The sequence below is a fragment of the Cyprinus carpio genome, chromosome A8, assembly GCF_018340385.1.
Source record: "Cyprinus carpio isolate SPL01 chromosome A8, ASM1834038v1, whole genome shotgun sequence".
Classification (NCBI taxonomy): domain Eukaryota; kingdom Metazoa; phylum Chordata; class Actinopteri; order Cypriniformes; family Cyprinidae; genus Cyprinus; species Cyprinus carpio.
The window spans coordinates 23,785,121-23,806,682 of NC_056579.1; the positions used below are offsets into that span (position 1 = coordinate 23,785,121).

Here is a 21,562-nt window from a genome sequence, read left to right on the forward strand (position 1 = left end):
CAGATATGTTCAGACCATTCCTGACTGATTTCATTCAGTTTCAGTTCTTAAGTTCAATTCTGTAACCTTTCTGTGATCGGTCAACTCTTTTCCAAAGTCAGGCAATGTCTTTTCAGTTCAAAGAACAGATCACAAGAAGAAAAACAAAACTCTCAGCTAAAGGGCCACATCTGATCCAGACATGACAGACTGTATATGTAATGGCTGAGTTTTATCCAGTTAGATCAGAGGATAAAAATAAATCACTGTGCTAGAAAACAAGGGTGGAGTTCATGTAGGTGTTTGTTGCTGAACAAACAGCGCGTAAAAACGGCCGTCACAGGATGCCTGTGTTATGAAGCCACATGTGTGTGTGTTTAATAATTATTGAGGTGTTGAGCTTCTCAAGCGAATGTGACTTATTCACTTTAATCTGCTGCAGTATTTCATTCTCATTCTGAACGCTGACAAAAACAAATGTTCAGCTTGTGAACCATGTAATAATCACAATAACATTATAGCTAAGCTGCAGTTATCCCAAATATCTCCTTATTTAAAACTCTGACATCATGGTAGTACAAGAAGTTTACTATAGTAGATAAACCGGTATAAGAGGAAAAGTGAATAAAACCATTGGTCTTACCTACATGAATATGTTTACATAGTATTTTACACAGTATTGTGCATTAAATATGTGCATAAAAATGAATAATCAGTGAATACAATATAAATATATATATATATAAAAAAAAAAAAAAAAAATATAAACTTGTAACAAAGACATTGTTAATCTTCCAGTAAAGTTAGCTAGTCTTGTTTTTATATCAATGTTGTTCTTAATGTGTCCATATGTCCATATGTCACAAAGAACAAACACAAAAGTTATGTTAACACTTTATAATATAATGCTAATATTCTAATTTTTCCCCAGAGTGACAGATTATATTTTTAATGGATGTACTAATACAAATTTTTCAGTCTTTTTGTGAAGCACAGCAGGCTACTGGATAATGTTAAACAGTAGCCAAACAGCGATCGTTTCCACAAACTCCATTCACATCTGGCTCCATTCTGGTATGTAACACCCGCTTTTCATGACCAAATCAATTCCAAACAGCTAAGTCTCGCCCCACATTTTTCTGACTAAATATCCTATTTCACTCACATCGTTTTAACAAGTCTTGTAAAGTGTAATTAAATTGCCAAAATCCACGTGTTTCTGCTTTAATGAGTTAGAAACGGGCTGCATGAGTGGTCAGTGTGAGAGGACTCTTACATCCGCTGGCGTTTTCGAGTAGTTCATGTGAGCGTACAGTAGAATGGCAATATCATTATGGGATGCCTCCAGAGCAATGGAGAGAGCATTACTGCCATCCTAGAGGAAAGAAGTCAGAGAGCATGGATTTACCCATAATGCATTGTTGGACTGGATGCTTTAACACTGGATGCCAAATCCAGCAACATTTATATACTCACACTAAAACTATAAAATTTATAAAAACTATAATAGATTCTCAATGATACTAAAATTCACTTGGCAGAGTATGTTCACCTGCCTTTGAATATTACTGTGACTGCCACTTTAAAGGGATACTCCATCCCAAAATGAAAATTTTGTCATTAATCACTTACCCCCATGTCGTTCCAAACCCGTAAAAGCTTTGTTCGTCTTCAGAACACAATTTAAGATATTTTGGATGAAAACCGGGAGGCTTGTGACTGTACCATAGACTGCCAAGTAAATTACACTGTCAAGGTCCATAAAAGGTATGAAAAGCATCGTCAGAATAGTCCATCTGCCATCAGTGGTTCAACCGTAACGTTACGAAGTGACAAGAATACTTTTTGTACACGAAGACAGTCACAAGCCTCCCGGTTTTCATCCAAAATATCTTAAATTGTGTTCCAAAGACGAATGAAGCCTTTGCAGGTTTGAAACGACATGGGGGTAAGTGAATAATGACAAAATTTTCATTTTGGGGTGGAGTAACCCTTTAACCGTGGCTTTATTTTAGGCAGAAACAGTACATGTACACATTCATCATGGTTGTATGAAGGTGGTTGTGGTTGTGATGTACTCACATTGTCCACGACTGATATGTCACACCCCGGCTGCTCCAGCAGTAAGGACACAATCTCAGGCCGACCGTGTTCACTTGCACACATCAGAGCAGTAGAGCCCTCGTCATCCTGGATGTTCACATCAGCACCGCAGTCGAGCAGCGCTCGCACCATCTCCTGACGCCCGTGACTCACAGCCAGCATCAGAGCCGTCTGTCCCGCCTTACCACAGAGAGAACAAAACACACACGCTCAGCTGGAGGATCGTGCTGTCCGTCAGTCAACCCTTCCACTAATTCACACTCTTATAATGCAATCATCGGTTTTTATTCACAAATGAATTTCTGCCTCACAGAATTAATTAGTTCAATGTGGTTTCATTGCATTAGTTACAAAATATCAAAACAAGCAGCATCTGCATATATTTTAGCCTTGCTTAAATATCTTTAAAATCAACATTTCAGTGAACAGTTCTTGAAAAAGAACCACTTTTTCTTGTGAAAAACATTTTAATAAGAGCCCTTTTTTCCACTATGAAGAACCTTTTGTGATATGGAAGGATTCCATGGATGTTAAAGGTTTTTCAGGAACAAGAGATGCCCATAAATAACCTTTATGAGTGTAAGTTGAAATGTCATTTTCAAATTAGCAGAGGATACAATCGCAGATGAATATCTTATTAACAGGGTGACTTACTTGGCTGGCCTTGGCATTGACGTTGCCCAGGCGGAAGAGTTTCTGAACCACTGCCATGTCGTCCTCCTCCTTCACTGCTGAAAGCGCTGCCAGCATCACAGCTGTATATCCGGCTTTATTCTGCTGATCAACATTGCACATGCCTGCACACGAACACATCCACAACTGAGGTTTTGTAACTGTTGGACAACTCAGAACAGCTCATTAGCATATCGTGCATAACTGTACACTTGTTTACAGCTTGACCTTCCATTTTGAGAGTTACAGGTGAATTGCTGTGTGTTGTAACGTCCAATAGTTAAGACGTGTGTACACAGACTTGATAGATAAAAGGTCAGAGCTGGACATCACTCATGTAAACGTTCAAGATAGTTAGGTCATGTGACAACCATGTTGTATACTACTGTTGGAAATGATTGTTTTGTTTCACATTCACATATTTTAAAATAAAGGCAGTATGCACTACACTGAATACACTCTATAGTAAGCTGCATTCTAAATGCAACAACAAAACATTACGTTGTTTACCAAAGCTGGGTGCATTTTCCCATGGATACTCCAATTGCATTGCTTGCTACAATGTTATTCTGATGTGTCCTAAAAAGCTCAATTCTATGAACCTGTGTCAAGCAGTAGGTCCACCACAGTGAAGTTGGAATGGGAGACGCTGTAGTGTAAAGCAGTGTTGCCGTTTCCATCCGTCATGTTGACTATGTGCTCCAGCAGGATGGGGGAGACCTCTGAGAAAGCCATCAGGTAATTTGACACACGTGACGGCTGGGCCATCTTTGCACTGGACACTCTGAACCACTCCAGCTGAACACTGTGAGTGCTGGACAACTGTGTTAGACATGTTAACAGAACAGCATAATGGTTTATTGTCAAGTTTGGCTGGAATGTAATTTGAAATAATTAATTTGGAATAGTAACTACAATGTGAATAAAATGTAAATTGTGTGATTTGCTCCCACCACTTCTTTACTCTTCACTGATTTGGCTCCATCATTAAGGTGGTTCTTCAAAATTAGACAAGCCTCACGCATTTTGGCACTTAGTTCAAACCTGAAAGATGATCTCCATTTATTGTTTGTTTTAATAACAACATAGCCATGAATCACCATTTTCTAAAAAAAAAAAAAAATATCTCTTGTACTGTACAAGATGAGTCATTTTTGGTCTGCAAGAGAAAGACCTCAAATATTTAAATGTGTATATTTGCTAAAATCACATTTTGAGATAAACACTAGCACACAAATGACCTCAAATTTATGTTCTGATATGGGAAATTTTAGTCATCATCAAAATCTGCATGCACTTACTTTTCCTTCACTTCCTCTTCCTGGTCCTTTAAATCTTCTGACCCAGCTGGCATGTTTTCATCACTGTCGGTTTCATCCACATTTATATTCATCTCTTCATCAGATGTATCCTCTAGAGCTGCACCTTCTTCCACGCTGCTGTCTGAACATGCACCAGCCTCACTTCCATCCGAGGAACTATCTTCATCCTCTTCCTCATCCTCTTCACTAGAGGTCGACTCATAACTGAAAGAATTTAGGAGGAGAAATTTGGTATAGTTTGCAGTCTGACCTCAAGCTGAAATATTTAGCCTATATAATGAATAATAACAAAATGGATAGTTGCGGTTCTAAAATAAGATTGAAAGAGAAATGTTGGAAGCCAGTGATATTATATACAGTTGTTACTTGGCAGAATAATTATTTACTGTTGTAATAAACAATAAAAAATTTTATTTCGTAAATCAAATGGACTTTAATCACATTACTGTTGTTACCATTTTATAAAAGCAATAAGCCATGAGACACAGTCTGTTACTACAGTAATGGTATTTCGTATTTCCTTATTTAAAAATCTGCTCTAGTAACTTACCCTTCATTTAGAATTCCAACAAACTTCAGGCTCTTTTTGCCACCGCTGGAAGCTGCACCAGCACCACTCCCATCCTTCCTCTTCATGATAGATTTCAGAGGCCCTGCAGCTTTTTTTGCAAAGAAATCACACTTAAAGGGATTTTCCAATGGATAACCTTAAAAATATGTGGTTCTCTTATACAGAGTGATTTAATGTCAACATGAAACTGGACTTAGGCTTATCTATTCTGAATTGACTGATTCTTGTCGTAGTGTGCATTACATTAATGCTAACCAGCTTTAAATTACTGCATAAATGCACATTTCTGTCATGAAACTCGAATGAAAGTTCTAAATCAATCTGTTATATTCACAACATTGTTCACATGGCACAGCTGATTGGTTCTTTTCGCATCCAGCAGCCAATGAGCTTACTGCTCAACATTCAAATACTAAGAAACCCTCCTCCTTCCCCAGCTCCACCTGTATAGGTCTGCTTTGAAGTAATTTCATGTATGTTATATATGGGGGTTATTTTTATATATATGTATTATATGTGCAGCAGCAGTATTTTCTACATGCTCACGGCAACATCTGTGGATGTATTGGCAGTAGCAAGTCTTGCCGCAGCATCAGAAGCGTAGATCTATTCCACCAAGACCAAACCAAATAAATTCTCCACAAATTATCATAACAGAACTGCATTCATTACTGCGTTAAGTACTGTCAGAATGTTAGAGAGGCAGTTAACAGTAGCACTACCAAGGCAGAACAAGTTAATTAACATTTTAATTAATGATTGATAAGATGTTTTTTTTTCCTTTGAGCAATTGTGCATTGTATGGCCAGGAACTTGCTTTATAAAAATAACAGTGCTCACCCTCTGCAGAAGTTGTCTGTTCTTCAGTGCCTTGTGTGTCAGTTAGACATTCCCACTGGATACCAATGCTTACTAGCTCCACCGTTTTTTCCTTTGAAGTTTCCACAGGATCTGTTTGAATGCTTTGGTCATTTTTTGAAACGTACTCCGGATCAGTCACATCTGGAAACAACACTCCAACTGAACAAACTTCAGGACATGTTTCTATTTGGGCATTGGCTGTCTCTGGTGTTGCTGCTGTCTCTTTGTCCAGCATAATCTTGGATGCCCTCTCAATTTCCCGAGCCCTTAAAGCTTCAAGATCTTGGTTGACTTGAGTTAATCGTGTCTCAAGAACCTGGACTGACTCCTGTTGAAATTTGATAGTGTGTTGCAAGTTATCAATTTCTCGTTCTGTCTCACTTTGTAGCCCTAGAAATGATTCTATTACCCAGACTGCCACATCTTCTGTAGCCACTCCAGTCTGAATTGCCTCATCATGCATGACACTAGTCTCAGTCTCAATAGCTGCGTGACAAACATCAATAGTAGCTTCGACAGCAGCATCCTTGACCGCTTGGCAATTGTTGACGACCACAGTCTCAAGGGGACTGTCACTACCTACTGCTATGGATCTTTTTTCTATAGGAGCAGTGGCTAGTTTCTTTATTTCCTTTTTGTCTCGTTCATCACTTTTGCATTCTGGCTTTTTATTCCAAAGTGATGGCAATGGTGGGGATCCTGGTTGGGAGGCTCCTACTACTGCCTCAGTGGAGACTTGTAGTTTGAGCGTTGAATCAAGTTCTTCTGTTTTCTTTTGAAGCTCATGAGCCAACCTTTCTTTTTCTGCACGTAGCATGGAAACTTCTCTTTCTAGAACTGGTAGTCCTTTCACTCTCTCTTCCATCTCCCTTAGCTGCCTAAGGGCAGTGGCCATCTGTTCTCGCACTGTCTGAAGCTGCCCAGGAGGCAGTGTTCCTGAGTTGGAGGCTGGAGTGCTCCTTCCAGACGTTTGAGGACTTGCTCTGGTCCAGACCCCAGAAAGGGGGTTCTGAACAACAGGTGATATCTGTAGAAAGTGGGCATCTGAAGCAAGCTGGGAAGAAGCTAGAGAGAAGTCCTTATTAGATCCGCTGGCTTTGGAACTCACTTTGGAAAGGTCAGACAAATTATGGCCTAACCCATTGGAAAACTGGTTTTGCTCCTGTTGCAGACGAAGGCTAGTTTCAAGAAGTGTTCTCTCAACCCTAGGGTTACGTGGTGGAGGTGGGGGTGGCACTTTGGAGCAAGTAGGCAGACTGGGACTGATGACTGGTAATGGGGAAAGTGGTTTACTAGGTGATGTGATGGGGCTTTGGAGAAAAGGTGGGTTAGTCTGGCCATTCTCACTGGTTGTTGAGGAAAGGGACTCAGTGGAGGTCCAGCCACTGGTCCGACCCCCAACACTTAAATTCCGCTGATACCCACGGTCACCCCGGGATCCCCTCCGAGGGTTTACATTAGCCCTCCGAATGTTGTGTCCACTCTCTATTTCTTCAACATACTTGAGAAAATCAAGGTCTAGCTGGAATCCATAGGGCGTCTGTACTGAATAGGAGCCACCTTGATCTGTTTCTTCCTCAGTAGAGCAATGAAAAGGGGCACTCAGATCTGCAATGCACATATAGCATAAGTGTTCATCTTGAAAAAGTGCTATCTACCGAGAGCAGAAAAACAACTACTTACTTGGCAGTTTGGAGGTAATATGCACAGACTGGGTCATTTTATGGAGCCTTGTGCTGCCCCTCCAAAAGACAAATCAGTACACCTGCAGGCAAAATACAACATCTCAGTGCCATAGAAACATCAGACAAATGAAAACATTGTTTGGGAGCAGCTGGTGCCCTGCAAAAAACTGAACCTATAAGCATCTCTGGACCATTTGATTCTACAACAAATCCACATGTGGTCACTGAAGGTTTTAAAGGTTGTTCTGTTGTTAAGAGGCAATGGTAGGTCCTCGACTGTCATGATTGACATGGGCTGATAGGTAATGGTGTTGATGCATGTTGCATTGTATGTTTATTAGATCACCGCAATGATAGCAACCAAAATGACACAGTTCCTAGTTGAAACATGTTCTGGTCTCACATCATAGAAATGTTTTAGACTGCACACATACTCCTAATGTTTTTATAATCACCTGAGAAGTGAGGTTAGCTATCCAGCGAACTTAATAGGTGATTTGAAAACAACTATGACTATTCTGGCTGACAAATTAATTAATATAGTTGTACCTCTCATAAGAAGTAAGTTGCATGCCATGATCTCTTAAAAATGTAGTATAATTCCATGTATGGTATTTTAATGTTCATAGACGTGAAAACACAGCATCCTTCTGCCTCTGCAGTGCTTTCAGGACTGACTGTACCACAAAAAAAAACAACAACAACAACAACTATGCATTGATATAACTTGTGGAAGTGAAGATATTTTGTGAATGACCTTTTACACAAAGGAGTTCACTTTTTCAGGTTCTCAGTTTTCTTTTCTTTTTTTATCAGTGATCATTCAAATAATAAAACTTTGTTTATTTCCAGGTTTTCACTGTGCACTAAAGATGTATATGTATATTTTACATATGAGGCTTAATGAGAAGCAAAAAGTTTTTCAGGAAGAGTGTTTTCAGCTTGTTTATTTGCCTATGGCATGCAGTTGCTGGTATAAAGCTATTCAAAACATCATTCAGTTAAAATTGTGATAATCTTAATTAATAATCGTCATTGCAATTTCAAGGGAATAATCAACAATTATGATTTTTGGCATAATCGTGTAGTCCTAATGGAGATGTTACAGTACATTCAGTGGTAGATTTCAATATAAAACGCACACATTCCATTTTATTAATACTACATACATATACTGCACATCCTTTATGATGCTAAATTTCAATACCAGTGGACAGAGCAGGTCATGAAAACATAGTTAATACACACACATGCCCTCACAGAGGAGAGGAAGGATGTTGCACATAACTGTTTTCACAGAGCCCCAGGCACATTCCACCAGACACTTCCTATTTCACACGGTGCTAATGTGACTAGGCTCGGACATGTCACTCCAGCACAGAGACTCCACACAGGTGGCGAACAGCTTGAATGCAGGATATAATGAGAAGGCTGTTGGGCCAAGGAAAACAATAGAAGCACTACACTGTTTTAAGTAGTGTGGGCAAAGACGGTGTCTAATTAAATGCATACTGCATACCGTTTGATTGCATTTAACAGGCCAAAGCTGTTTTTTTTTCCGCTGACTGAGCAGAATAATGGTACCATGTGGAGAGTGAACCCAAATGCTTCAAGATGTTTTGCATGGGAGAGACTGACTGTGTCTGGCGCAATGCAGCATGTTATGCATGCAGCTGACCAGGTTTCCAGTCCCTACAGTCTAGCTTGTCAACTCAAAGTGTGCTGTCTTGATTTGAGGCTCGCAGGACTTCCCCGTCCTTTCAGCTGTGAGTTGAGACGCATCACTGTGTTTGCCTGCTGGTAAAAGCCCAATTACAAGGCAAGAGGGGAAAACACATTCCTGTCTACCTCCTGCGCCTCTTAACCAGCATGCTACAAACATGTCCGGCTCACAAAAACAAAAGCATTTACACTACAAGATAAAAAAGTTTGGACACACCTACCCATTCTTTATCATTATAGTTTTCCACATTTTCAATAGTAACATCATCAAACTACAAAATAACACAAATGGAAGTATGGGGAGTATTGACAAAAAGCCAAACAAATCAAAACTATTGTATATTTAAGCTTGTCCAAAGTCGCCACCAGCTCTGGACACTTTGGACACTGAACCAACTTCATGAGGTGCATCTTGGGATGCATTCTAAACACTTTCTGGACACTTGTTCACTGCTTTCCCCTCACTATCTGCTTCAAAACAGCCTTTATTTTTATAATGTTTTCTGAATAACTATGCATATAGGCAATGTTTATATGTCAACTACAATAATTTAAGTTGGAAACCTTTACATTTTTAAGAAGACGAACAACATGAATTCAATAAAGTGAGTCTAAATGTTTGACTGTTATTGTATATCATCTATTTCAAAGCTTGTCAAGTTAAATCAGAAGAAATCAGTGTCCAAACCCATTCAGTTCTGGTCCATAAAAGTAAGAGCTTTGTGAATAACATTGACCACTTTGAACATAGGAACGGTGACTTCTCAGAGCAGGCAAATAACTCCAACAAATCATCCACTGTGGCGTTGTCTGAATGCGAGTCATGTTTTGAAAGTGACCTCACTGCACTCCCTCCCATTTTCCTGCAGAGGAAGCCGGTTTCTATTCACATTATGTTTTATGTGAACTCTGCAGTCTGGGCAAGGACACTTCCAACTTAAAACAGGCAGTCCCATAAAAAAAAAAAAAAAAAAAAAAAAAGAAAGAAAGAAAAACATTGCATAGCTTTCTGACGCCCGCCTCAAAGCACTGTCAGGAATTGTTTGTTTGCTTGTTTGCAATCACGTGACTTAAAGGAATAGTTTGCCAAATGAACATAATGTGTCATCATTTACAGACAAATATGTTGTTAAGAAACCGTGTGACTTCCTTCCATAGAACATAAAATGTGATATTTTATCAGAATGCCCAGCTTTCTCCTTTCCATAAAATGAAAACATATAGTTAATAGAGATTACCAGACACATACAGTAAGTCTATACAACCTGTGCACTATGTTTCATATCTTCTGAAGCAATAAGATAAATAATAGTTTGAATTACAAGCCATTATATGATGACAGTCTTTCCCTTTCCCACAGCTCTCAAATCTTATTGCACTTGCACATATTCAAATCCGGTATCTGAAGATGCGCTACAATGGATAAAAAATGGAAAAGAACCGATAAACAACCAAAAAAAGTCTTGGTGACCAACTGAAATGCACCAGGTTTGTGAATATAAACCCAAAAACACAAAACAAAACAAAATCACCTACAATGGATAAGAGCTGGGAGAGAAGCGATAAACCCCTATAGGCAAAACAGAACAGAACCAAACATAGCAAATATCATTAACGCTCTTAATGTAACAACATTATTCAAGATAAAGGAGTCTGAGGAATTTCAGAAGGCCAAGTCCAGACTATGTACGAAAGGAGAAGCTGGGGATGGAGGAGTGTAATTAGCTCCGGAGCAATGTGATCAAGCTGAACAGACCTTCTATGAAGCTTTAATAGACTTCAGCTGACGCAAACTTGACTGTCGTGACCTGCCAGAACTAATGCTACACTTGATTTCAACAATTCATCGCGATTAAGCACTGAATTACATACAGTAGTTGTAAAACTGTAGGACTGAATGTGTGCATTCACATGCATTTGCGATCAACTGTGAAGGGGAAGATTTTCAGTGAATGATGAAATTTGTTCTTTTACTCACACTAAGCTATCATGAGGATTACAGGGTTGGTTCACCCACAAATGAAACTTTTATGCCCATTTACTTACCCTCACATGGTTTTAAACCATTAAGACTTTTGATCATCTTTACGCTATTTTTAATGAAATGGGGAGGTTTCTGTCCCTCTGTGCAACCAAAACTTTCAATCCAAAAAGGCCATAACAGGCCATAATATTAGATTTTTTTTTTCTGGTTGTATGGAGTTTCAAAGGAGGGACAGAAACTTGAACGGAAGTCTTGAAAATGAAATGAGGGTGCGTAATTGATGTCAGAATTTTCCATTTTCATTTTTGGGTGAACTAACTCTTTAAAAAGACTTTCCAAATGAATTTTCAAAATGTTTGTGTCATTTTGAAGCTTTGACAGTGTTTATCTCTATTTACTTTGTTTTGTGGAAAAGAGCAGTGTGAGCATTAAACTAAATATCTCCTTTTCTGTTCAACAGAAGAAAATAAGTTATCTTTGGAGTTACTTTTATTGTGCTTTCATCGTGTTTTTTTATTTATTTATTTATTTATTTATTTTTTTATCTTGACAGTGTTTGAGTGCAAATAATGATGACAGATTTTTCATTTTTGGGCAAACTGTTCTTTTAAGCTACAGTGCGTTGCATTGTTTTAACTAGTGTCACTGCCAGTGTAGCAACACAGCTGCTCTTTCCTGAAGGGAAGTGGATCTGATAAGGCCCCTGAGTCTCCTGGAACAGCAGCCATTATTGTCTTTCAGGACAGTGAGTGCTAAACAGTTGATCAATGCAGCAAAAGCCATTTCCTCAAGAACCAGGCAAGGAAAAATAAACAAGGAAATGAAGCACATGCACAGGCTCTAAAAACCACATCCCAAGTGACATCAGCTCATTTTTCAGGATACAAAAGCCAGTGTTTAAAGTTCTAGATGCTGCAGGAAATATGATCACATTTTAAAGAAACAAACATCAGTTGAATTTATCTTGCATATGAGTAAGTCTAATAAATGTCACTCAGCATGAATTGGCTTTGAAGATGGATGAATCTTGCCACAAATGAATTCTGACTAAATGAACATTATCCCACTTCTGTGGGACTTTCTGTGAGGCATTCTTCTACAGTATTCTCACATCAGCTCGCATCTATGAAAAAGACAAATAATATTAAAAGGGTTACTAATTTAGCAGTCTCAGCCTCAGTCTGTTAACTGAACTTCTGAAACAAATTGCACACAAAACTCAGGAGATGGTTGAATATTGCCATTTCAGGTCAGCTTCTAGGGGTCCATGCACAGTAGTTTTACTAATTGAAAATGTTCACAAGAGGTTTTTATATGATAGTCATAGCTACACTGAACAGTTTAGAAGAACGAATGAAAAAAAAAATCATTTCTGACCTGACTAGTGACAATATTTGCTCTCTGGGGTTGTTTTCCAGGTGCACTGTTTACAGGAAAGGTACATTTTAAATTACCTAATTAATTCTAATTATTAAATACATCCGTGCTTTTTTATGTCAAATACTTGTATTTATTCAATTAATTCAGTAAATCAGAATACTGTAGGCTCAGGCTGTAACCAATAAAATGCTATCAACATCAACAAAAAGCATCTTTACATTAAAGGTGGCACAGAAACTGCATCTGACATGGTGTGTTTATTTACAGACTGCCGACAGACTCAAAAGTGACACAGTCTTCTTATTTCAGTAATGAGATTAATGTTATTTATCACATTATATATAAAGTAGGCATATATAAATTTGTAAAATAATACAAAATACAGGGTAGGACTGCATTTTATTACAAAAATATTATTCTTGGAATAATTAATATTGTAAAAATAATTATTGATGTTGATTAATATAATAGGAAAAAAAATGTATATGGCATGTCATATTCTTGTAGGCTACACAGACAAAACAAGCTAAGAACCAAGACTTCAAATTGGTTTTATTGGTACAAAATGGTTACTGAAACTGTCAATGACTTCAGTAACTCTTTATTTCATGGTCCAATTCTCAGTATTAACTAGTAGCTTATTAGCATGCATATTACTAGAATATAAGCCACTTGTTAATACTTATTAAGCACATATTAATACCTTATTCTACATGACCTTATACAAACCTGATTGGGACACTGTACAAATTGTGAGTAAAAAAGGAATGGAATAATTTACAGATCTCATAAACTTATATTTTATTCACAATAGCATATAGATAACATATCAAATGTTGAAAGTGAGACATTTTGGATTTCATGAGAGCTACACATTCCAAAAAAGTTGGGACAGGTAGCAATAAGAGGCCGGAAAAGTTAAATGTACATATAAGGAACAGCTGGAGGACCAATTTGCAACTTATTAGGTCAATTGGCAACATGATTGGGTATAAAAAAGAGCCTATCAGAGCGGCAGTGTCTCTCAGAAGTCAAGATGGGCAGAGGATCACCAATTCCCCCAATGCTGCGGCGAAAAATAGTGGAGCAGCAGAATAGTGGAGCAATATCAGAGTTTCTCAGAGAAAAATTGCAAAGAGTTTGAAGTTATCATCATCTACAGTGCATAATATCATCCAAAGATTCAGAGAATCTGGAACAATCTCTGTGCGTAAGGGTCAAGGCCGGAAAACCATACTGGATGCCTGTGATCTTCGGGCCCTTAGACGGCACTGCATCACATACAGGAATGCTACTGTTATGGAAATCACAACATGGGCTCAGGAATACTTCCAGAAAACATTGTCGATGAACAAAATCCACCGTGCCATTCGCCATTGCCGGCTAAAACTCTATAGGTCAAAAAAGAAGCCATATCTAAACATGAACCAGAAGCGCAGGCGTTTTCTCTGGGACAAGGCTCATTTAAAATGGACTGTGGCAAAGTGGAAAACTGTTCTGTGGTCAGACGAATCAAAATTTTAAGTTCTTTTTGGAAAACTGGGACGCCATGTCATCCGGACTAAAGAGGACAAGGACAACCCAAGTTGTTATCAGCGCTCAGTTCAGAAGCCTGCATCTCTGATGGTATGGGGTTGCATGAGTGCATGTGGCATGGGCAGCTTACACATCTGGAAAGGCACCATCAATGCTGAAAGGTATATCCAAGTTCTAAAACAACATATGCTCCCATCCAGACGTCGTCTCTTTCAGGGAAGACCTTGCATTTTCCAACATGACAATGCCAGACCATATACTGCATCAATTACAACATCATGGCTGCGTAGAAAAAGGATCCGGGTACTGAAATGGCCAGCCTGCAGTCCAGATCTTTCACCCATAGAAAACATTTGGTGCATCATAAAGAGGAAGATTCGAAGCATCATAAAGAACTAGAAAGCCTTGTAGTAGACAAGAATGGGACAACATTCCTATTCCTAAACTTGAGCAGCTTGAGCAACTAGAAGCCTGTATTAAAGAAGAGATGCACACAGTGGTAAACATGGCCTTGTCCCAACTTTTTTGAGATGTTGATGGACAACATTCCCTAAAATCATAAACTTGAGCAGTTTAACATTTTGTCTCCTCATGTCCCCAATTTGAAACTTCCACATTTGCATTCTGTTTTTATTCACATGTTTTTATCCTAACTTTTTAAATAGTACAACCCTAATCCTACCCCATACCCTACAGAAGAGGGGATAACTATTAAACACAAAAAATGGTAAACATTTGCTTTCTTGTCCCAACTTTTTGAGATGTGTAAAAATCGAGTGCCATGCCGTTTAATTTAAAATCACACTTATTTTTGTCCCTCTCTCGCAAATGATACCACCATTTTGCACATATGACCTGCCTCAGTTGATTTGAGGAATTCAGGCACGGATCCTAGGAATACCAAAACAATGGCAGATATGTCATCTATGTATGTAGTTCTGAATAAAATATTGAAATTTGAAAGACTTCCAGTACATCATTGCATTCAAAAAAGTTTTTATTCACAATTTTAATACAGTGTTTCCCAACTTTTTTCAAGGGGCTGAAAAGGGACTTTGTACATTCCCTAATCTTTCTTTTTGTACCCCATACATACCTAAAAGCTTAACAACTACCTGCGTAATATAGCTAACTAACATTACTTAGCGAGCAGCAGAACGATAAATAATCTATAGGAATTCATTGAGGGGGTGGAGTGAATGGAAAAATAATGTCATAGTTAATAGTCGAATACTTGTTCCCTATTCTCTCAACATGGCTGCAACAATGAATCCTTCTTCATGTAGTATAAAACAACCTTTTGCTGAAGCCACTCAAATGAATCCTTCTTCATGTAGTATAAAACAACCTTTTGCTGAAGCCACTCATATGACATTTTTTTTTTTAATCTCCTGTGAGTGTAAGTCATTTGAATCAGATTTGTCAAAAACATTATTTAGCTCTGTTGGTCTGAAAATTTGAGTAAATGGAAAACACTACTTATAGTGCACTGTTAAAAAAATAGAGAGCAATATGATGGAGACCATCTGCTGTGACAGTTTCGTGAACAACATCAACATCCGCCCTTTGTTTCTAAAAGCGGCTTCAGAAAATGGACTCTTCCTGTGAAAAACAGCTGATCACATTTTAGGAGAGCAGAAACAGACTCTAAAGGCCAGTAGCAGATGCTGGCAGTTTCATTATTTAGTAGAGCTTTCTTGGGCAAGTATCTCTGTTATTACTGCTCATACTCAAACATGAAGTTATGAGTATGAAAGTGTGTGTAAATCACCGGCACTCTGTGTGCTACAAACATTAATAAGATCTCAAATGATCCAGCTTGTTGAGAAATGTGTTATTATTTTCATAAAAGGTCAGACGTACGATTCTGAAATGAAGAGAGTGTCAAGAAAATGACAGATGAATACGCTGAATGAGGTTGGCCTGTATTAGTCTACAATATATTATCCATATTACGCCAAATCATACACCTATCAATTGCTTTGCTACTTTCTATGTGATTTCTATATGTCTGTATTAAACATAACAGAGCAATATGTGATAAAAGGAGTTCAAACTTATCTCTGTGAATAATGAACAGAGTGTTCTGTTGTTTATCTAGCACTTGCTCAGCTTTGTGTGTGTGTGTGTTTGTGTGTGTGTGTGTGTGTGTGTGTATTCTGGGGTCTCTGGCCTCGCCAAGCAGAAGGTTCGCATTAGAGTTTTGATTATCAACTTGATCCTGCCATAACAGAACACAACATATGTTTCTTGCTCTTCATAGATCATCTGAAATGACAAGTGATGCAACGGAGAAAGTTTGTCAGTCATTTCTTTCATTTTGGTAACTTATGCAGTATGTATTTATGTCCCTGTCCCTTAAAACACACACACACCATTGTTCACAACATATTAGTATGTGACTAATTCGAACTCATTTGAAAGGCTGCCATACGTTTCCTATACAAAAAAATAGACATTGTTCACACTGGCTACACTTTCCATAAAAGACCTATATTTGTAAAAGTTTATCATTTCTGTTCTGCTAAACATTCAGATAACTTCCTGTGGAGACTAATCACCCTTCACCGTCTTCTCTGTATTTGTCTTCTTCTCAAGCTTGCTTCCTAATCTAGGCATTGAGTATTACAAATACTGTTAGGTCTTGGTTTTGTCTAAAAGGCCATGGTTTTGGATAAAAGTGTCTGCTAAATGCAAACGTAAATTTTCTGTCACAAGAACAGATAAAAACAGATCTATCTGGATTCACCAAAATCGAAGCCAGATTTGAACCGCATGAATTCCGTAACATTTTTATATTTTCTATACTGATTTAAAACACACAGACATAAAGGCACTGACTTTGTTTGTGACGTGCTAATTGGCTTAACATTTTCAGACAGAGCTCTGTCTGCCTGTTCAGTATTATCCACATACCGACAAATAATGTGATTTAGAGGAAGAGAAGTCTCTAGAACATGCTGCCATGAACACCGCAGGCTCTATTCGCCTGTAAACAACTAGTGAAGGATGAACAAAGCACTTTTGTCATGGAAGTGAGTCAAACCATGTCCCACTATTTAACTATATTAGATTAAAGATCACATTTAATGGTGTTACAGTGCAAAGCTGCAAAAGCCAGCTATAGTATGGGCTGGAATGGAACCATAACAGAAGGTTGAATTACATTCAGTTTTTACTATTTATATCTTCATGGACAGAGGCAACATGGGCATCTGCTAAATCCTCAGCATTGCATCAGTAATCTACCATTTCAGACTGAACTTGGTCAATCAGAGGTAATTGTATATACATTTTGGTATTCTTCATTCTTTACACAGATGTATTGCACTTGTAGATGGAGGGCGAATGGTGGAGGGGCGACGCAGACAGAGGAATGACCCATAAATAGAATCATGAGACCTGAAGCATGTGATTCTTTTAGCGTTTCGGAGGCAAGTTCAATTTTCAATCTAGAACTGTTTTGGGGCAACAACAGTATAATGAACTGTCAATAGTACTTTTGTCTGCAAAGATCAGGATGATTTGATTAACGGAAAGGTCATGAAATGTCATATTTTGTGTTTTTGTTCCTTTGTTTATATTGAATTTATGTATTTATTTATTTATTTATTTACGCTTGTGTATTTATTGCCTTCTAAGAAATACATGTAGAGCCATACTGAAAGACGTAATTTGGTACAAAAGAGGAGTTAAAATAACAAATGTCGTTTTTTTAAAATCTATTATTTTTGTTCTTTTTCAACACTGTATAATTTTTAACTTACATATTTTTTTGCAATCCTGTTACCAAAATTTAGTGCACGTTTAAATGCAATTTAAAAACCTGATCTCTGTGACATTATTTTTATTTTGCAATAAACATAAACATAAAATCAAGTGAAATGTTCTAATGAAACAAAAATACTTAGGCAAAATGTAAAAGGGTTACAAATTTAACCCTTCACTGTTAGTTTGGTGAACTGTAGTTATTGATCTACATTCCCCATAAACACAACTTTCTTTATTGGGTGAAATGACTGAGCTTGATGTAGTGAACACAACAGGTAGGCTGTGTACAAAAACTGAATACATTTTAGTTTATATAAGATATATAATAGTTCTCTCTCCCGTAAGACCTTGCTTCATAAATAAACAAATAAACACTAATTTGTGTCTCATAAGTGAAGCAATGTTAGGTACATACAGGCTGCACACTCCATAATGAGTACCTATACACAAATATACATCTTGACTTTGTTGAATATAAAGTCAAGTATCAAATTAAGCTTTGTTATTCTGCAGAGGTGAGAAAATGATAGTTATCTGACCGTGCCAGAACAAAAAGACACATAAAATCCCGTGTCACAGCATATCTGAACACAGTTATAGCAGTGACAGTGAAGTTTTATCATTGTTAAAGCGAAAGTTTTAATGATCATCAAAGTAGAAACAAACGGAGTCAAAACAGCGCTCTCTATTCTGATAGTCCGACTATTTTTTCGGAAGTCTTGAAACTGTCTTACCCTTATAGCGACGTTTGCTACTTTTTTTTCTTCTTCTTTGCGGTAGTCTATAATAATCCGTGTATGCGCTGATTTATATTCAGCCGTCGGTCCAGCAGTAGTTACCGTTCATTCTGTTAGTGTATTATAAACGGATCCTGCTGAAATAATGCCTTGTTCTGTGTCTCTTCTGCAGCATTGTTTTGAATGGGTGGATCTGATTTATTCCCACCCATGAAACTACGTCGTAGACTTCAAGCTCTACATTAGATCTAGTCAGGCTCACATATATGTCCCAGACTGGAAGTCCCCAAGAAACCCAGTTCTGATTCATGCAAATTCTCACATACCCATCAGATAGATGGAGCCCAGTCATACATAGCAGGATAATTAGGTATTATAATGATTAGGTACGTAGAAAATGGCATGCAGTGAAACTTTTGACTGGCATGTCCAGCCATATCACATTCATACAGGTTTAATCTGCCATATTCATATTAGATCAAACAGTTCGTATAGCTATAGGGTAAAAATGGGTCATTATTTGTCTCTTTCTAAACGGTTTAAAGTGGTTAAAAATGTAAATGTGTGTATGCTTATTCATGAAGCAGTAAATTTGTACGACAGGTGGCGCGAAGTTCTGGATCCCGTTCGGATGTGACCACTCACTGAAGCAGAGAGTAAGAAAACGACTTCCGGTCCGCTGGTCGTTGCGTTGCTGCTGTAACTGACCCAGGATCAGCTTCGCTCGCCACTCTCTGCACTACAGTGAGGGAGCGTTCAGCCAGCGCTGATCCAGCGACAGTCACCGCGAACAGCGCGTTCACCTTGACGCGAGGATGGCGTCGGCTACGAAAATCATCCAGAGACTGAGGAACGTTTTGTCAGGGGTGAGATAACGAGGACGATCGTTTAATCAGTCGTGCACTGTTAGAACCGAGCGTGTCGATGTAATATGACACAGTTAGGAAATAACATTTAAGTCTCCGTGTGTGTGCATAAGTTTGCTTGTTTGTCTTAGCGTTAGTAATCAGCAGCTGATTTCATGTCTAGATGATATTTTGTTGACTATAACGTTACATAAATTCATGTTTCTCTCGTTCCCTAACAGCACGATCTCCAGTCCAAACTACAACTTCGGTACACTGAAATCTCAAAGAGGTACGTTTAATTAAAAAAAATAAAAAAAAAAAAAAAAAAAAAACATTAAAAAATATTTTTTATTAAACACAATTATTATTTTTATTATTATTATTCACTGTGTTAATGGTTCTACAGTAAAACAAAGTAATTTATTGTCTTGAGGAGAGTTAAAGTGTAAAATATAGTTAAAATATACTTCAGTATTTATATTTAATATACCAGCCTTATTTTCAAAACACTGTTATAATGACAATTAATGCAATGGTTAATATTTATTTTATCAATGTCGTTGACGGTAGGACTCAGCCACCACCTAAACTTCCTGTTGGGCCGAGCCATAAATTTGCAAATAACTACTACTGTCAGAGAGATGGGCGCAGAGAGTCCGTTCCTCCCAGTGTGGTCATGTCTTCACACAAGGCCCTAACAGCTGGAAGGTGGGCCGGCTTTGCTTAATACAGATTATGTTAAAATGTTGTGTATCGTGCATTTAGTTTATGTTTTTAGCAGACACTTTTTAGCATGCCTACTTTGAGCAAATACAGTGTTATCTGCCCTTTGTATATTTAGCTTTGGTAAAATAGCATCTGCTATTAAAATAGTATTAAAAATATTATTTGTTATGTTTCTTGGTTTATTTTATGAATGTCTTGCTTACTTGTTATTAATTGCCCAATACATATAATAATTCCAATGTTACAAATCTGTGTTGAAAACTGAATGTTCTGGAACAGACAAATAATGCTGTATGGTGCTTTAGACAGTTGGCAAAATAATGCATGCATGCATATGAACATCTAATTTTAACACTGTAGAATTAATAATGCGTGCACATATAAACCTGGGTTTAAACATGATACAATATTAACAAAGATTTGAATAATTTAATGCTACATTTCAATGGTAATTTATTGGTGAATGGGGTTTAAGTGCTGCCTAATTATGCCTTTTCATGATAACCATGTCCTAAATTTCTGCATTTTTTTCTTCTGTTCACAGTGAGGCTTCTGGAAAACCCAAACGTCCTGTTACTCCAGGGTCCCCACTGAAGGAACTTCCACTGAGCGTCGACTAGATTTACAGTCTAATATATGTGATATTCTCAATAAAGGATGTGTATATACAAGAAACATATCCCATGCCCTGGATTACTATAACAAGGAAGTTTAAGTGTTTATTGGTTTATCTTGTGTATTGGGTAAGACAACCTTGTGACAACCCAAGTTTACAAGTTCAAGTTTAATTGACATACATAGCACCATTAAAACAGCGGCAGCTGATCAATGTGCTTTACAGCATCAGATAAAATCAATACAAGCAAAACAATTTAAAAATATCACATATAAAATCAGAGAAAGATTATCAACAGGATATCAAAAGAAAATCAGAATAACAACAGAAGTCAAATTTAAAAAATAAACATCAAGGGACATTAAAAGCAATTGAAAAATAATGAGTTTTAAGCAAAGATTTAAAAAATCTTAACCCATTAACACTGATTTGATAAGAATTTCCTTTATATATATATATATATATATATCCAATATGTAAATCTAAAGGGAAAATTCATGATATTCATAAATTCTTCTCCCAAAGAACATCTGTATTTAAAATATAATCTAACATTTGGCTCTTCACCAATATGTAAACTGAAATCATGAAACAGTGTTTTGTATGAAAAACAAGTTGAAAAGGTAATTCTGATTTGGCCAGCTGACAATAAACTATAAATTTAATTATATAAAACACAATACAAATTACCCCAGATATAATTGTGACTTGCCCCTACCAAGTGCCTCGCTGTATATCATTGTGTTATAGTTGGTTTCATATGCTAAAGCCACAGAAATGGCAAAAATATGATGAGAGGGATTTCGGTTTTGAGTTTCGATCTAGATCTGGAGAAAAGAAGCCTGTGTAATCAAAGATAACTGAAATGCATAATTATTTACAAATACAATATGACTAAATAACAAACAGTTGTATCTTTCCATTTTTTTTGAAGACACTGAGTAATTCATAATAGGCAGTTCATAACCCAGTTACCTTTCTGAAGACTTAAATCAGTGATTTAAAGTTGGTAAAAACATGTGGAAGAGCGAATTGTGGTTAAAACCAGC

General features: G+C 37.4%; 2 protein-coding genes across 2 annotated transcripts; one reads left to right on the forward strand and one right to left on the reverse strand.

Annotated features, from left to right (window-relative positions):
- Positions 1-746: 746 nt before the first annotated feature.
- LOC109046216 (KN motif and ankyrin repeat domain-containing protein 3-like) lies at positions 747-18,582 on the reverse strand. The gene is made up of 10 exons (XM_042762898.1): positions 18,321-18,582; positions 7,192-7,273; positions 5,488-7,116; positions 4,627-4,735; positions 4,056-4,280; positions 3,708-3,798; positions 3,357-3,576; positions 2,737-2,879; positions 2,062-2,262; positions 747-1,354 (listed from the first exon to the last, which is right to left on the reverse strand). The coding sequence occupies exons 2-10, from the start codon at positions 7,226-7,228 to the stop codon at positions 1,235-1,237; spliced, it is 2,775 nt and encodes a 924-aa protein (XP_042618832.1). The 5' UTR covers positions 7,229-7,273; positions 18,321-18,582; the 3' UTR covers positions 747-1,234.
- A 432-nt stretch (positions 18,583-19,014) lies between these two features.
- Positions 19,015-20,576, forward strand: LOC109045896 (NADH dehydrogenase [ubiquinone] 1 alpha subcomplex subunit 7-like). Its single transcript, XM_019063712.2, has 4 exons — positions 19,015-19,189; positions 19,411-19,460; positions 19,742-19,879; positions 20,442-20,576. The coding sequence occupies exons 1-4, from the start codon at positions 19,139-19,141 to the stop codon at positions 20,515-20,517; spliced, it is 315 nt and encodes a 104-aa protein (XP_018919257.1). The 5' UTR covers positions 19,015-19,138; the 3' UTR covers positions 20,518-20,576.
- Positions 20,577-21,562: the final 986 nt, after the last annotated feature.

Excerpts from the sequence above, each read along its gene's own strand:
- LOC109046216 (XM_042762898.1), bottom strand. The coding sequence starts at position 7,228 with ATGACCCAGTCTGTGCATATTACCTCCAAACTGCCAA. Across the intron at positions 3,799-4,055 it reads GAAGAGGAAGTGAAGGAAAA|GTTTGAACTAAGTGCCAAAA; the intron begins GTAAGTGCATGC and ends ATCATCTTTCAG. Across the intron at positions 2,880-3,356 it reads GGACCTACTGCTTGACACAG|GCATGTGCAATGTTGATCAG; the intron begins GTTCATAGAATT and ends GTTCGTGTGCAG.
- LOC109045896 (XM_019063712.2), top strand. The coding sequence starts at position 19,139 with ATGGCGTCGGCTACGAAAATCATCCAGAGACTGAGGAACGTTTTGTCA. Across the intron at positions 19,190-19,410 it reads TGAGGAACGTTTTGTCAGGG|CACGATCTCCAGTCCAAACT; the intron begins GTGAGATAACGA and ends GTTCCCTAACAG. Across the intron at positions 19,880-20,441 it reads AAGGCCCTAACAGCTGGAAG|TGAGGCTTCTGGAAAACCCA; the intron begins GTGGGCCGGCTT and ends TTCTGTTCACAG.